Genomic DNA, 16,029 nt, shown 5'->3' on the forward strand with positions numbered 1-16,029 from the left:
GGGCGCAGCCGGCAAGACAGTCCAGCAGCCGCCCGCACGCCGCCTGCCGGCCCCCGAGACCCGCCGCTGGCGCCCGCGGTCTCCCGAAGAGCCGGGGACGGGCGCAGCCGGCAAGACAGTCCAGCAGCCGCCGCACGCCGCCCGGTGAGGCCGCAAAACAGCTTACCGGGCCTCGGAAACAGCCGCTGGTGCCCGCATTCGCCCGACGAGCCAGGGGAGAGCCCAGCAGCCCCGGGGCCGTCCGGAGGGCCGGGGAGCAGCTGTGAGGAGGCGTGGCCGGCAGTTGCCCAGCGGCCGAGCAACAGACGGAGGAGGGGCGCCGGGGCAGTCCAGGAGGCGGCAGGGCCGCAGACGACGCGTTCTGTTCTTTTGCCGGCCTCCTTGCGTGCTAAGGGACTGTGTGAAAGGCTCCAGCGGCGGATGGTCCAAGCGGCGCAACTCACGGCGGTTTGGGGACCTGAGGGGGGAGGCGAGGCCATGCAAGGCTCAGGGGAAAAGGAGGGCGGTTTGGGCTGGGGGGTGGCTTACCCGCTGCACTGGTGGTGGGACGGGGACGGGGAGGATACATACCTGGGGCGGGTGCCGGAAGGCAGGAGCCAAGGGGGCGGTAGTTAAGTAGGGTGAGGGCGTGGGTAGGCAATTAAGGGTGTGGTGGTGGGTGTCGGTTCTGTCGGCTACTTAACAGCGTTGATTGTGCTGTGAAATCAACGCTGACTTCGATCGTCTTCGAGTGTCTGTTTATGAAGTTAATAAACGTGGCTCAGGAGAACCAGCTCTCGTTCCGGACTCATTCTTCCTGGTGATTCGTCGGACGGGGCTGAGAATGCCGTTGTGGGCAATCCCAAAACACGCAATAGAAAACATAAATGTTGGCTTCAAACATGATGTGACTACGTATAAGGAGATTTTAAGTTTGGAAAGAAATGTCTGGTGTTTGAAGCCGTACAATCTCTTGCGAGATGAGAAGATCGTTCAAACTTGGTTTCAATATACTCAGTTACGGGCCAGGTGGAAAGAAGATCAGAAAATTGGTTTTGCAATGACTGATGAAAATTTGATAAAGCAAATTAGAAACCAGGGTACAGCACATATTAAACGGATATATCTTGCATTGATAGAAATTGATTCAGAAACAGAACTTGTTAAAGACTGTATGATAAAATGGGCTCAGAATATTCAAGAAGTTATTACAATGGACACGTGGGAAAAGATCTGGGTGAGGAACGTAAAATTCACGCAAGCCCAAAACCTAAGAGAGAACTTTTATAAAATGTTTTATAGATGGCATCTAGACCCTAAAAAGCTTGCAAGTATGTATCCGAATTATCAGCCTAAATGTTGGAGGTGTGGAGGCGAAGACGCAACGTATTTTCATATATGGTGGACCTGCAAAAAGGTTAAGGCTTTTTGGATAAAAATTTGGTGGAATATGCAGAAGATCTTTAAGCAAAGGATAAAGTTTTGTCCGCAACTGTTTTTGTTGGGCATAATTACAGAAGCTACTGTGGTGGACGTTAAGTTGATGCTGAACTTAATCACAGCAGCAAGACTTTTAATAGGTCAATATTGGAAAAAGGAGGAACTGCCGACTATAGAAGAATGGACTCTAAAAGTTTCTGACCTGGCGGAAATGGCAAAGATTTCGGCTTACCTGAAAGATCATTTGCAAGAACGTTATATTATGGAGTGGAAAAAGTGGATTGATTATATTCAGAACAAATATGGGACTAAGAAATTTCATTTAGCATTTGAGTAAGTTTCCTTTTCTATTTTCTTTTCTTTTTATATGTAATATTAATATTGCTTGTAATTATTTTATATGAGCTAGAGGGTGATAGAATTAATAGTTTATTGTTGTTAGCATATGGATGCTTATGATTGTTCTTTGTTCTTATACCCTGTATTTAGCTCTGGGAAGTCGGGGGGGGAGGGGGGAATGGGGGGGAGGGATAGGGAGGGTTAGGTAGGGGTGGGGGGAGGGGGGGATTGTTAAAGTTAAAATGTACTGTAAAACTTTTCAATAAAAAAAAGAAAAAGTGCATATAACTGTTCTTTGCTGCCAGTTGCACATACGCTGCCAACTTCTGATAACAAACTCAAGCATTTATTGTAGTTATAAATCTTTCACCATGGTAATACAAAATGCAGAACAAACTAAAAGCACTCTGCATAGAAAACAGGCATGAAATCTTACAAATTCAAGATTAGGACAATCTAAGAATAGTCCACATCCAGTCCCATGTCCCAGGTAATCCAAGCACAGACCATACACAGATAGGAAATTAAAACATTATTCGCCATAAAGAGCCCATTCTAAAAATCATCTCTTTTATATAACCCTATTTTCTTGACTAACTGGCTGTGTCCCACTTCTTCCTTTCAAGGACATGGCTTGACTTCCTTTGCTCTTAAGTGATAATAGGTTGCTGGGCTCAAGAGCTGGATCAACTGGATCATCCTCCTCAGGTTGCTGTGGCTGAGTCTCTGTTTAGTTAGTTCCTGGGATGTGAGCCAAGGTTCAGACTAATCGATTCCTTCAGAAGTTCTTCAGCTTCTGGATCATATGCCTCCCTAACACTGTCCTCCTTCTTAAGTCTCCTCCTATTGTACTACAGGTTTAGCCTTTATGAGGAACAATAGGTAAAACTGCTAGACTAATCTCAGCACAGAAACCTGGTCTGTATTTTCTCTTCTTCAGGTCTATATTCCTTCTAGTCAAGGAGTTATTGGAGTTTCTGCCAATGTCTCCAAGACTCTAGAGCAGGGCTTTTCAACCAGTGATACGGGTACCACCTGTGGTACATTGGCCCCTGGCAGGTGGTACATTACTGTCCTAGAAAAGTAGCGGGGGAGGGGAATGAGCTGAACCGGTGGTAGCACCGCACAAGCCTGAGCAAGAGATGGCTGGAGCTGCAGGGCTGTCAGGGCTCAGCGGAAGCACCAGGATCAGCTCCAGGCTCCAGCTGGAGCTCGGCGCTGATCCTGGCGCTTCTGCTGAGCCCAGAAGAAGCGCTGATCAGCTGGAATGTTGCAGCATTTCCAGGGTCTTGTGATTTACATTCAGATGCTTGGCAACTGATTCATATTTATGACAGTCACAGTGTCCCAGGGTGATGTGAAGTGACCAAAACCTGCTACAACCACCCAGCAGAGAAGATGGGGGAATAAAAACCAAACACCACCCACCCACCCTCCCCCCGCTGCCAATCCTCAACAGAAATGCTCACAACAATGAAAACCTTGGACAGGAGGAAGAGCGCCACCGGGCAGGCAGGCAGGTGTCTTGCTCGGCTGTGTCTTGGGGGGCACTTTTTTCAGTGCCATTGTAACTTCAAACAGTCACTAAGCGGACTGTTGTAAGTCGAGGACTACCTGTACTTCATCACTTTTTTCCTTTTTTTTTTTTTGCTCATCAAGTTTTTGACACCTTGCTAGGCGACTGGTGGTACTTGGATGTTGCCATATTCTAAAAGTGGTACAATGGGTGAAAAGGTTGAAAAGCCCTGCACTAGAGTGCAGGCTACTCTGAACTATGTCAGGAGTAGAAGAAAAATAGATGAGTGGTATGTTTGGGGAACACAGCAGGAATCAATGACAATCTGTGGAATATCGGTGGGACTTTCAAAGATAAGGGAGTTTCCTGAATGAGCCATTAGCCCATTGGGGAAAGATCCAAGCATCAATTGTCCAGCTTTTTGACTGCAGTTAATGTGATGATATCTAGAACAGGCCATCAATTGCAAGAGCAGGAACTATAGAGAAAGAAATAGCATAGAACAGAATTCTTTATTGGCCAAATGTGATTGGATACCCACAAGGAATTTGTCTCCAGTACATAAGGTCTCAGTGTACATACAAACAACAAAGTGATAGGTCATATAACATAGATTGTAGTTACAATCATTAATCATAAGATATAACATGTGATAATCATAGATACCAATAGGAGGCGATATTAGCAAAGATGAGAAGATGAGAAAGATGGGAAAGTTGTTCATGTGAGTTACTAAAGTATGTATATGTTTCTTTGGCCTTTTGGAATTGATCTTTAAGTACCTGATGTGTGACTTGAAGTTCCTGCGGATCTGAACCTGACATTGCCTCACAAGTTTAAGGAGGGGAGACCATTTAGTCTCCAGGATCCACCATGAGGAATTCTGCCTCCAAATAGCCATTGAACAATACTACATGTAGCTTTTAACACATTCTATTAGATACCATCATTTAATTCTTGTCTTTTTAGTAAATATCTACAGTAGTATTTTATTATCCAGATATTTTACATGAAATGCTCTTTTACCTATCTATAAAATAGAGAGGCCTTATTCATGAACATAGTTTAAAAGGCCAGGCTTAATAGGACACTCTAATACAGGGGTCTTCAAATTCGGTCCTTTTATGACTCATGGCTGAGGGATTCTGGGAGTTGACATCCATGAGTCATAAAAGGGCTGAGTTTGAAGACCCCTGCTCTAATACATATCTCAATGGCATGGCATCTTTATTCAGATGTAAGCTTTCATGTGCGCTTCAGATTTATTCTCAATATTGATTTACTAATGGAAGCTCTTATTTTCTAAAAGACCTATTATTAAAGACACTTCAAGGATACATTAGGGAAGATTTTGGATTCAAATCTCCCTTGTACTTCAGTCAGCCCAAAGAGGAGCTGGCATAGTTAATTTTCCCACAGTGGAGGAGATAGTAGGATGGTGAGGGAAAATGTAAATAAATTAGCTCTTCTCATCATTTTCACCTTCATAGCAATGAATCTGCGGGGATTAATTGTCAGAAACTTCTATGGCTCCTGAACTGACCATAGAATCTCTCTGATGTAAACCCAGGGTTCATGTGAATTAAATTTTTGTTTTCTTCCTAAACAAATATATTTAAGTATTTTGATGTTCTATTATGAATGTACTGTATTATTTATTCAATGTATATTAGTGTGTCATTTTTTTCATTTCTGCTCAGATACCACAGCAGCAACCATGCTGAGAAATATTAACTGCAATCTTTGTAAAGATTGAGTGAATGCATATTTTGATTTCTGCTGTATTTTTCTTGAATTTCCCCTTTTAAGGATAATAATTTAAAAGTCTATAATTGATACAATTCTAAAAATGCATTTGTATTTCTGTAGGTTGGAGAAAGGCCTGTGAAAGACAATTTTTGTCCTGCGCCATATGCTCACTATGAGGTGCCTCCAAGCTTTTATCGCTCAACAATGATTCTTAAACCCCAGTTAGGACTTGGTGCTGTTTCCAGGTTGCCATCTGCAAAAAGCAGGATTTTGATTTCCAGTCAAAAGTCTTCAGCAAGCTGCCTTCATCCTCAAGCACCAATACCCAGTTCAACACTGTTCCATCCTGAAACTTCAGGTGATCAATTAATCTATTTGGCTGAGCTGTTAAATCATAAATCGTAATGATAAGCTGAACTTAATCAAAATATAAAGGCAATTTAGAATATTGTACCAAAGGGGCACTAGATCACTAAGAGGTCTGATTGTCTGTCTTAAGTAAACTCAGCTTATGTTTTAATTAGAACAGCAAATCACCAATATAGGTCTTTGGATTTGTTTGTAGTTTGGTTTCGTTTGGTCTGGTTTGATCTGATTTCAGCAGGACTAAACACGATCAGAAGTTTGCCTTCTTACTGCATCAGTTTAACCATACTAGTTAGTGTTGCAGTCTTATACTACAGTTTTGTCTGCCTGATACTGTCTAGAAGTGTTGAGCCACAATTCTCATCACCTCCCATAATCTTAACCAGTATATTTTGTGTTTTGGAAGATGGTTTGGGGAAATCTGCTTAATCAACTGATCTGACAGCCCCACTGAATATTAAGAATGTTTACACAACACTCTTGGCCACATTACCAAATTAATCCGCTTTCTGGATATGCACAGTAACATAAAGTAGCCAAGCATACTGATTCGTAACATAAGCTAACCATGTGACCTCGTTGTGTATGTTGTGTGAACACAGCTATAGGGTTCCTGGTATACTAAGTTAAAATCTGTAGGATTGGCTGGCCCATATAATAACAGTGGATTGTTAGTTTGTTGATATCTTTATTTTGGTGCCTTCAAGTCAGTGTTGACTCCTGATGACTGCCTGGGCAAGTCCCTGCAGTTTTCTTGGCAAAATTTCAGACGTGGTTTGCTGTTGCCTGCTTTCCAGGGTTGAGGTCACCAAGCTGGCTTTGTACCTAAGGTGGGACTAGAACTCATAGTTTCCTGGTGTCTGGCCTGATATTTTAACCACTGCAACATATTGGTTTATATGTTAGGAAAATATTTGTTTTTGTATGTGAATTATTGGATCAATTTGCAGTAGAAAATGCAACAGAACAGTTAAAATGTTTCTGGAGAATTCACAGGGTTTTGTGTTGGAGTGGATTTTAAAGCACCTGCATAAAAATGAACAATGCTTGTAATCAGATATGATCTAGTAGGATTTGTCTGTCTGAATATTAACTGAAGGCAAGTTAAATGGAGATTGCTTTCTCTCATCAATTGCTGGCATCACTTTGATCCCTACCACAAATCATATGAATTTTAATGCAAATGTAGGCCTCTGGTCATCCATTTTACACCATTTTTTTTCTATCCCTGAGAACATTATCTCCTTTTTGCACATGTTTAGAAAAATAAGAGCTGTAATCTGCTAGTGCCTGAGCTTTATTTTCCCCTGGGGTAAACTACTAAATTAGGGATTATGTTGCGGACATGATGACATCCTCAGACTCCATAATTCATAATTCTCTGGAAAATGGTCTGTAGGATATAAAATGTTTGTGATACTAAAATAAATATATTTATTTTATTTATACATGCTTCAATTCTCCAATAGGACTTTAAGCCCATTTCTAGTCATCACTTTGTATAAGAGAAAAAAAATTCCCTCTACTACAAAATGATTATTGCATTGTTATTGCACACAATTAAAAAGAACATTGTACACATTATAATGATAAAGCTATACATGTTGTTCCTACTTGTTTCAGAATCCCAAGGGAGAAACATCAGCCTCAGTTCTCTTGCTTTTGAGTTCACACAATGGCTTCTGCTTTGATTTTTCCAGTGTTTTAAAAGAGAAATGTTACTTCCATTTTTTATGTCTCAAATCTATTATCACATGTGAATATGGGACAAAAATATTTCTTAAAATGTGTTATATTTTGGCTTTCCTGCTTTTCTGAAAATCTTCTCACTTTGCTTTTCAAACCTTTTAACACAAATATAAAAACAGCATATTAAATTGCAATTGATATGCAATGTTTAGTTTACTACGTCTACTCAGAAATAAACCTGTTTGAGTTTAATGGAGCTTACTCTCAAGGTAGTGAATACAGAACTGCAGCTGCAATGCAATGACAGTGTTTTCTGACTCCAGGCATATAAGCAACCAGTTGGCAATTAGATCCCTGCTGATTTAGACTAATGAAAAATAGGGCTTGATTAACTTATCTTTTTCAAGAGAAGCGTGAATGTAAACTTGCTAGAGTAGACTAAAGTGAGATTGATTAGCTTATGGTTCAGCATTTTGTGGGAAACCCAGCTGTTCTCATAACTCCCAAGAGTTAGCATGTTCTGTGAGCTAGGTCATCGCGTTAAGCCATGGAATAATTTATTCATCTGGGCATAGCATGTTATGTGAACACAGCAATTGTGCTTGGTTAGCATGGGGTTAAGTGTGCTGTGAACCAGCCATCTGCCTAGAAGGTAGACCCTCCAGGAAAAGACAAACCCTGAGCTTGGATAATCTTCATGGATTTTTCTCTTTTCAATGGATTTTTTTTTTCATAACACTAAACTGCAAAGAATGCAAGAGAAAATATTTTAAATATTCATCTAACAAATATCTGGCTTATCCAATTTTATTGCACTATTGTATTCATGACATATGATTAGATTATATGGAACATCAGATGATCAGACTTGTTAAATTAAAACAATCTTATACTTTAAATGTGTAAAAATATACACAACTAATAATAATATATGATATTTTGTTTCACTGGATTTTATTTGTAGCAGAGTTGGGCAATCAACAACCTGCAGGACACCCGTAACATCTGATTTTTTTTTCTGTAGTCTTCTTAACTCTATGGCAGCATGTCTTGCTACCAATAATTTAATATTTTTCGAAGTGTGGTTCCTTCTGGTATAATCTATAATCCATGTCTGATATATATGCTTATTACTAAAGATAGACAAGAAACCATCAAAGTAGTCTGGCTATGTTTTTTTAATTGTTTAGTTTTTGCTATAGTTTTTCCTGCTTTGCTGTTGTTTTATTGTTGTTTTTTTCTATTCTTTTACTTTGTGAATCTCCCAGAGTTTTTGGGAGTTGGATGGTGTACAAATTTAATAAGATAAAATAGTTTTGGATTGCAATCTAATGCAAACTTCTCTTTGTATCGGTAAACAAAGCTTCTAAGTGAACATTTATAGAATTATTCTGCTAGAAAATGAACAGTCTGTTCCAACAATCAACTGCATTATATATTGCATTTCCACTTGACTTTTGTTCTTTTCATTTCCAGCATCCATATTTAATAAGAGCCTTACGAAATGAGAAAAAAAAACCCTATCCTAAATCTGTAGCTGTATAATATCTTTATTAAGATCAATTAGCAATAACACAAGCAGATGTTCATGCTTTGGAGTTCTCCAGAACTTTTCATCAAGCAAAAAGTTACAAAACGAAACAGAATGACAGACACAATAGAAAGAAGAAAGTTTCAAAATTAGACTAAACATTTTTAGACTGTAAGTTGTGCAAGGAAATTAGTCTTCAAATGGAATAGCTGACTGAAGGCAGAGTTTCAAATTACACTTAACATTTGGACAAAATAAATGATTGATTCCTTCAATTGTGAAAGAACAAAATCATTGCTTTTCCCTAGTTCAGGGGTAGGCAACCTTGGCTCTTTTATGACTCGTGGACTTCAACTCCCAGAATTCCTGAGCCAGCCTGGCTCAGGAATTCTGGGAGTTGAAGTCCACAAGTCATAAAAGAGCCAAGGTTGCCTACCCCTGCCCTAGTTTGTCCCTAGCTTTGGTTCATGCCACAAATTGCCTTAAGCCTGGGAGTCAGGAGGAACAAAGAAACGTTGGTCTTCATATTGAAGATGGTCCAAGGACTCCCAAATGAACCTGATACCTGGCTACAGGTGTGAACTAGGCCTCTTCAATCTTTGTCAGACATATATAGTGTCATACATCCCCTATGATACTGACATCGGTGCTCTACTACATCAAACTCACAGTTTCTTCTGACTCACCCTCTCTGTTTATGATTATCAGAGGAGTCCTCATGAAACCCAACTACTATATTAAAAAGTGATTTTTTAAAATCTCTGCAAACACATTTTCCTTTATTTTGACATGCTGCTACTCAGCTTCTTATCTCTTTTTATCTATCATAGTGTTTTTATGTTTTATGTTTGGAGCAATGAAAGCAAGTTAATTGTCCTACAGAGAAGACAGATGACGAGATGCCAACCTTAGGCAGAGCTTCTACATTCATTATCTCTCAGGAATTTGAAAGGAAGGCCATTTTGCATGGCATCAAGAAAGGAGTAAGAGAGAATTGATGAGTATTACTCACTTAAGCAAAGAGTCAGCTACTGCAGAGTATTAGTGATGCTTGGTAGGGGTGTGCCATATGTTATTACCCTGACCTTGAGTGACAGCCAAAGCATCAGTGTGCTAGTTAAGTGCGAACTGTGGAGCATGACAATTAAGTGAATATGTAGCTGGCTCCAAAATTGTAGTCAAAGTATCATCAAAGTAGAGAAGTATTGAATTGTGCCCTGGGTGCTGCACTCTTTTTTATGATTAATAACATGGATGAAGTGATGGAAGAAATGCTTATGACATTTGCAGAGGATATCAAATTGGATGAGAGAGCTAGAAGATGGAAATAAACTTCAGACAAGTCTTAAAATATTAGACAAATTAGCAGAAAACAACAGGTGAAATTTGATAGAGGCAAGTGCAAAATTCTTCAGTTTGGAAACAAGAATCCAATGTATAGTACAGGATAGAGACACCTGGTTTAATACAGTTAGATAGGGGTGAGTGGTTGGTAACCCATGGCAATGGTTTATCTCCATACTGCTGAATGTCTGTGTACAGGAGCAACTGGGGAGGATATATTGGTTGTCATGGGGATGAGGGTCAGTGTCTGGGTAGGTATGTTTGGATATCCATCATGGCCAGGGAACGTTTTTTGAAGCTAAGGATAATGTGGAGGAAGAATTGAGAGAAAGTAGTCCCATCAAGTTTGTGATGTTCAGAGGAAGGTATGTTGGTAAGCTGAGAGTAGGTCACTTGCAGAGCTACTTACCTCTCATAATCAAAGGCCATCTGATAAGTTGCCAGATAGCCCCGGTGTCATGGTTCCGACAAATGAAACTCTTCAAAGTACTTCAAGGCATTGTTTACCTTAAAGAATCTTTATTTGAGTAGCATAGCTTTGGCACATACATGGTTGGAGCCGAAATCTGAATTCCCCTCCCCTAAACACATAGTATCAAAGCACAATTCCCTCCTCTGATTAAGAGTCATAAATCACATTCTCCAATTAGTTTGAAATGCAAGCTTTCCCTCCCGTTCTCCAACCCATTTCTTTATCATCTCTTATTTCAAAAGCCCCTGAATTGTTATGTCTAATTAACTCCCATCACGTTCCTCCTCCTCCCCCAGTATCATCTAATTCTAAGAGTAAAGCATAAGAAAGAAAAAGGCTGCATCTCCCTATGTTGTCAAAGCAAGAACATCCAATGTTAGCAGCATTGACACCCAGGCTCTTGTTGTTGTTAGTTGCGAAGTCGTGTCCGACCCATCGTGACCCTATGGACAGCGTTCCTCCAGGCCTTCCTGTCCTCTACCATCTTCTGGAGTCCATTTAAGCTCACGCCTACTGCTTCAGTAACTCCATCCAGCCACCTCATTCTCTGTCGTCCCCTTCTTCTATTGCCCTCAATCTTTCCCAGCATTAGGCTCTTCTCCAGTGAGTCCTTCCTTCTCATTAGGTGGCCAAAGTATTTGAGTTTTAGCTTCAGGATCTGGCCTTCTAAAGAGCAGTCAGGGTTGATCTCCTCTAGGACTGACCGGTTTGATCGCCTTGCAGTCCAAGGGACTCGCAGGAGTCTTCTCCAGCACCAGAGTTCAAAGTCCTCAATTCTTTGGCGCTCAGCCTTTTTTATGGTCCAGCTTTCATTGCCATACATTGCAACTGGGAAGACCATAGCCTTGACTATACGCACTTTTGTTGACAGGGTGATGTCTCTGCTTTTTAGTGTGCTGTCTAGATTTGCCATGGCTTTCCTCCCGAGGAGCAAGCGTCTTTTAATTTCTTGGCTACAGTCCCCATCTGCAGTGATCTTGGAGCCCAGGAAAATAAAATCTGTCACTACCTCCATTTCTTCCCCATCTATTTGCCAGGAATTGAGAGGGCTAGATGCCATGATCTTGGTTTTCTTAATGTTTAGTTTCAACCCAACTTTTGCACTCTCCTTCTTCACCTGCAACAAGAGACTCTTCATTTCCTCTTCACTTTCTGCCATTAGAGTGGTGTCATCTGCATATCTTAGGTTGTTGATATTTCTTCCGGCAATCTTAATTCCAACTTTTGATTCATCTAGCCTTGCCTTTCTCATGATGTGCTCTGCATATAGGTTAAATAGGCAAGGTGACAGTATACAGCCTTGCCGGACTCCTTTCCCAATTTTGAACCAATCAGTGGTTCCGTGTCCAGTTCTCACTGCTGCTTCTTGGCCCGCATATAGGTTTCTCAAGAGACAAATAAGATGATCTGGTACACCCATCTCTTTAAGGACTTGCCACAGTTTGTTATGATCCACACAATCAAAGGCTTTAGCATAGTCAATGAAGCAGAAGTAGATGTTTTTCTGGAACTCTCTAGCTTTCTCCATGATCCAGCGTATGTTGGCAATTTGATCTCTAGTTCCTCTGCCTCTTCGAAATCCTGCCTGCACTTCTGGTAGTTCTCGATCCACATACTGCTGAAGTCTAGCTTGTAGGATTTTAAGCATAACTTTACTAGCATGAGAAATAAGTGCAATGGTGCGATAGTTTGAAGATTCTTTGGCACCCAGGCTCTAGCTACTCTTATAGAATGTCAGGTCTGTACATAATAAGACCCTTCTCACCTAGAATATGACTGTGGATTAGGCAGCCAACCAAGCATGTATAGCAAAGATCTGGTTGGACTGAGAGGGAGAATTCCCTCATCAAGCTGTTGGTATAACACAACAGCCTGGGCTGTCGTGGACATGCCACAGTATAACCTGGATGTCTCTGCTTCATGAGTTGTATCAGTTATCTAAATATATATAAAGAAGAAGATGGATGACTGCAGCGGACCTCTGAATGAAATCCTTGCTAGTAATGTTAGGCACAGAAACTAAATGTGACTAGGACAGCAGACTGTAGACTGAATCTGAAATATGTGCAGTACTAACCAATACTTCCATTTGAGCTAGGGATGCACAAACTTTTGAATCAAGGACTAAGAACTTTATACTAGGGGTTGCTTCCTGAAAAATGGTCAGAACCAGAAGAAACTATTGGGAACAGCCAGAACAAGAATTCTTTAGGTTTTAATTGATTCCAATCAATTGGATTATTTATTTATTTATTTTATTGAATTTGTATACCGCCCTATTCCCGTACCCCTTCATGGATTACTGCCTTGTCGTGGCGAAGGGGCTTGCGTAATTCAATGAAGCTATGAGCTATGCCGTGCAGGGCCACCCAAGACGGACAGGTCATAGCAGAGAGTTCTGACAAAACGTGATCCACTGGAGAAGGAAATGGCAACCCACTCCAGTATCTTTGCCATGAAAACCCTATGGACAGTACCAAAAGGCAAAACGATATGACGCTGGAAGATGAGCCCCTCAGGTCGGAAGGCGTCCAATATGCTACTGGGGAAGAGCAGAGGGCTAGTATTAGTAGCGCCACAAAGAATGAAGCGACTGGGCCAAAGCCGAAAGGACGCTCAGCTGTGGATATGTCTGGTGGTGAAAGGAAAGTCCGATGCTGTAAAGATTTTTTCTCCATAGGAACCTGGAATGTAAGATCCATGAATCAAGGAAAGCTGGACGTGGTCAAACAAGAGATGACAAGACTAAACATTGACATCTTAGGTATCAGCGAACTAAAATGGACAGGAATGGGTGAATTTAATTCAGATGACCATCAGGTATACTACTGCGGGCAAGAATCCCTCAGAAGAAATGGAGTAGCCTTCATAGTCAATAAAAAAATAGGAAAAGCAATACTGGGATACAATCCTCAAAATGACAGAATGATCTCAGTTCGAATCCAAGGCAAACCATTCAATATCACAGTAGTCCAAGTCTATGCCCCAACCACCGGTGCTGAAGAGGATGAAATTGACCGGTTCTATGAAGCCCTACAGCACCTTATAGAACTAACACCCAGAAATGATGTCCTTATCATCATGGGGGATTGGAACGCTAAAGTAGGAAGCCAAAAGATAACCGGAATAACAGGCAAGTTTGGCCTTGGAGTACAAAATGAAGCAGGGCACAGGCTGATAGAATTTTGTCAAGAGAATACGATGGTCATAGCAAACACTCTTTTCCAACAACCCAAGAGACGGCTTTACACATGGACATCACCAGACGGTCAACACAGAAATCAGATTGACTATATGCTCTGCAGCCAAAGATGGAGAAGCTCTATACAGTCAGTAAAAACAAGACCAGGAGCTGACTGTGGCTCAGACCATGAGCTTCTTGTTGCAAAGTTTAGGCTTAAATTAAAGAAAGTAGGGAAAAGCGCTAGGCCAGTCAGGTATGAATTAAATCATATCCCTGTTGAATATACAGTAGAGGTGACAAATAGATTTAAGGAATTAGATCTGATAGACAGAGTGCCTGAAGAACTATGGACAGAGGTTCGCAACATTGTACAACAGGTAGCAACCAAAACCATCCCAAAGAAAAAGAAATGCAAGAAAGCAAAATGGCTGTCTGAGGAAGCTTTGCAAATAGCTGAGGAAAGGAGGGAAGTGAAAGGCAAGGGAGAAAAAGAAAGATATTCCCAATTAAATGCAGAATTCCAAAGAATAGCTAGAAGAGATAAGAATGCCTTCTTAAATGAACAGTGGAAAGAAATAGAAGAAAACAATAGAATAGGGAGGACCAGAGATCTTTTCAAGAAAATTGGAGAGATGAAAGGAACGTTTCATGCAAAAATGGGCATGATAAAGGACCAAAATGGCAGGGACCTAACAGAGGCAGAAGAGATTAAGAAGAGGTGGCAAAATTACACAGAAGAACTATACAAGAATGAGCTTAACGTCCCTGATAATTATGATGAGGTGGTCACTGACCTCGAGCCAGACATCCTAGAATGTGAAGTGAAGTGGGCCTTAGAAAAGCTGAGCAACAACAAAGCTAGTGGAGGTGACAGTATCCCAGCTGAGCTATTCAAAATCTTAAAAGACGATGCAGTAAAAGTGCTACACTCAATTTGGCAGCAAATTTGGAAAACTCAACAGTGGCCACAGGATTGGAAAAGATCAGTTTACATTCCAATTCCAAAGAAAGGCAGTGCCAAAGAATGTTCAAACTATCGCACCATTGCACTCATTTCTCATGCTAGTAAAGTTATGCTTAAAATCCTACAAGCTAGACTCCAGCAGTATGTGGATCGAGAACTACCAGACGTACAGGCAGGATTTCGAAGAGGCAGAGGAACCAGAGATCAAATTGCCAACATACGCTGGATCATGGAGAAAGCTAGAGAGTTCCAGAAAAACATCTACTTCTGCTTCATTGACTATGCTAAAGCCTTTGATTGTGTGGATCATAACAAACTCTGGCAAGTCCTTAAAGAGATGGGCATACCAGACCATCTTATTTGTCTCTTGAGAAATCTATATGTGGGCCAAGAAGCAACAGTGAGAACTGGACACGGAACCACTGATTGGTTCCAAATTGGGAAAGGAGTCCGGCAAGGCTGTATACTGTCGCCTTGCCTATTTAACTTATATGCAGAGCACATCATGAGAAAGGCAAGGCTAGATGAATCAAAAGTTGGAATTAAGATTGCCGGAAGAAACATCAACAACCTAAGATATGCAGATGATACCACTCTAATGGCAGAAAGTGAAGAAGAACTAAAGAGCCTCTTGTTGCAGGTGAAGAAGGAGAGTGCAAAACTTGGGTTGAAACTAAACATTAAGAAAACCAAGATCATGGCATCTGGCCCTCTCAATTCCTGGCAAATAGATGGGGAAGAAATGGAGGTAGTGACAGATTTTATTTTCCTGGGCTCCAAGATCACTGCAGATGGGGACTGTAGCCAAGAAATTAAAAGACGCTTGCTCCTTGGGAGGAAAGCCATGGCAAATCTAGACAGCACACTAAAAAGCAGAGACATCACCCTGTCAACAAAAGTGCGTATAGTCAAGGCTATGGTCTTCCCAGTTGCAATGTATGGCAGTGAAAGCTGGACCATAAGAAAGGCTGAGCGCCAAAGAATTGAAGCCTTTGAACTATGGTGCTGGAGAAGACTCCTGCGAGTTCCTTGGACTGCAAGGCGATCACACCGGTCAGTCCTAGAGGAGATCAACCCTGACTGCTCTTTAGAAGGCCAGATCCTGAAGCTAAAACTCAAATACTTTGGCCACCTAATGAGAAGGAAGGACTCACTGGAGAAGAGCCTAATGCTGGGAAAGGTTGAGGGCAAGAGAAGAAGGGGACGACAGAGAATGAGGTGGCTGGATGGAGTCACTGAAGCAGTAGGCATGAGCTTAGATGGACTCCAGAAGATGGTAGAGGACAGGAAGGCCTGGAAGAACGTTGTCCATAGGGTCGCGATGGGTCGGACACGACTTCGCAACTAACAACAACAACAACAACTATTCCCGTAGGACTCAGGGCGGTTTACAGGGCAGTTAAAACCATGAAATACAAAAATTAAAATCAATTAAAACAATTAAATTAAATTCAAG

The 16,029-nt window shown here is 41.2% G+C and overlaps 1 protein-coding gene across 1 annotated transcript in view; it reads left to right on the top strand.

Moving 5' to 3' along the window:
- The window catches only part of MTUS2 (microtubule associated scaffold protein 2), a gene marked incomplete at its 5' end in the record, with an annotated part of 205,844 nt that overhangs the window by 11,451 nt on the left and 178,364 nt on the right, over positions 1 to 16,029 (top strand). Inside the window, one exon of the mRNA XM_081327497.1 lies at positions 5,144 to 5,381. Coding sequence (XP_081183623.1) covers positions 5,144 to 5,381 — 238 coding nt within the window. The remainder of the gene's footprint in view (positions 1 to 5,143; positions 5,382 to 16,029) is intronic.

The sequence above is a fragment of the Vipera berus genome (genome assembly GCF_964194415.1).
Source record: "Vipera berus genome assembly, chromosome: 4".
NCBI lineage: Eukaryota > Metazoa > Chordata > Lepidosauria > Squamata > Viperidae > Vipera > Vipera berus.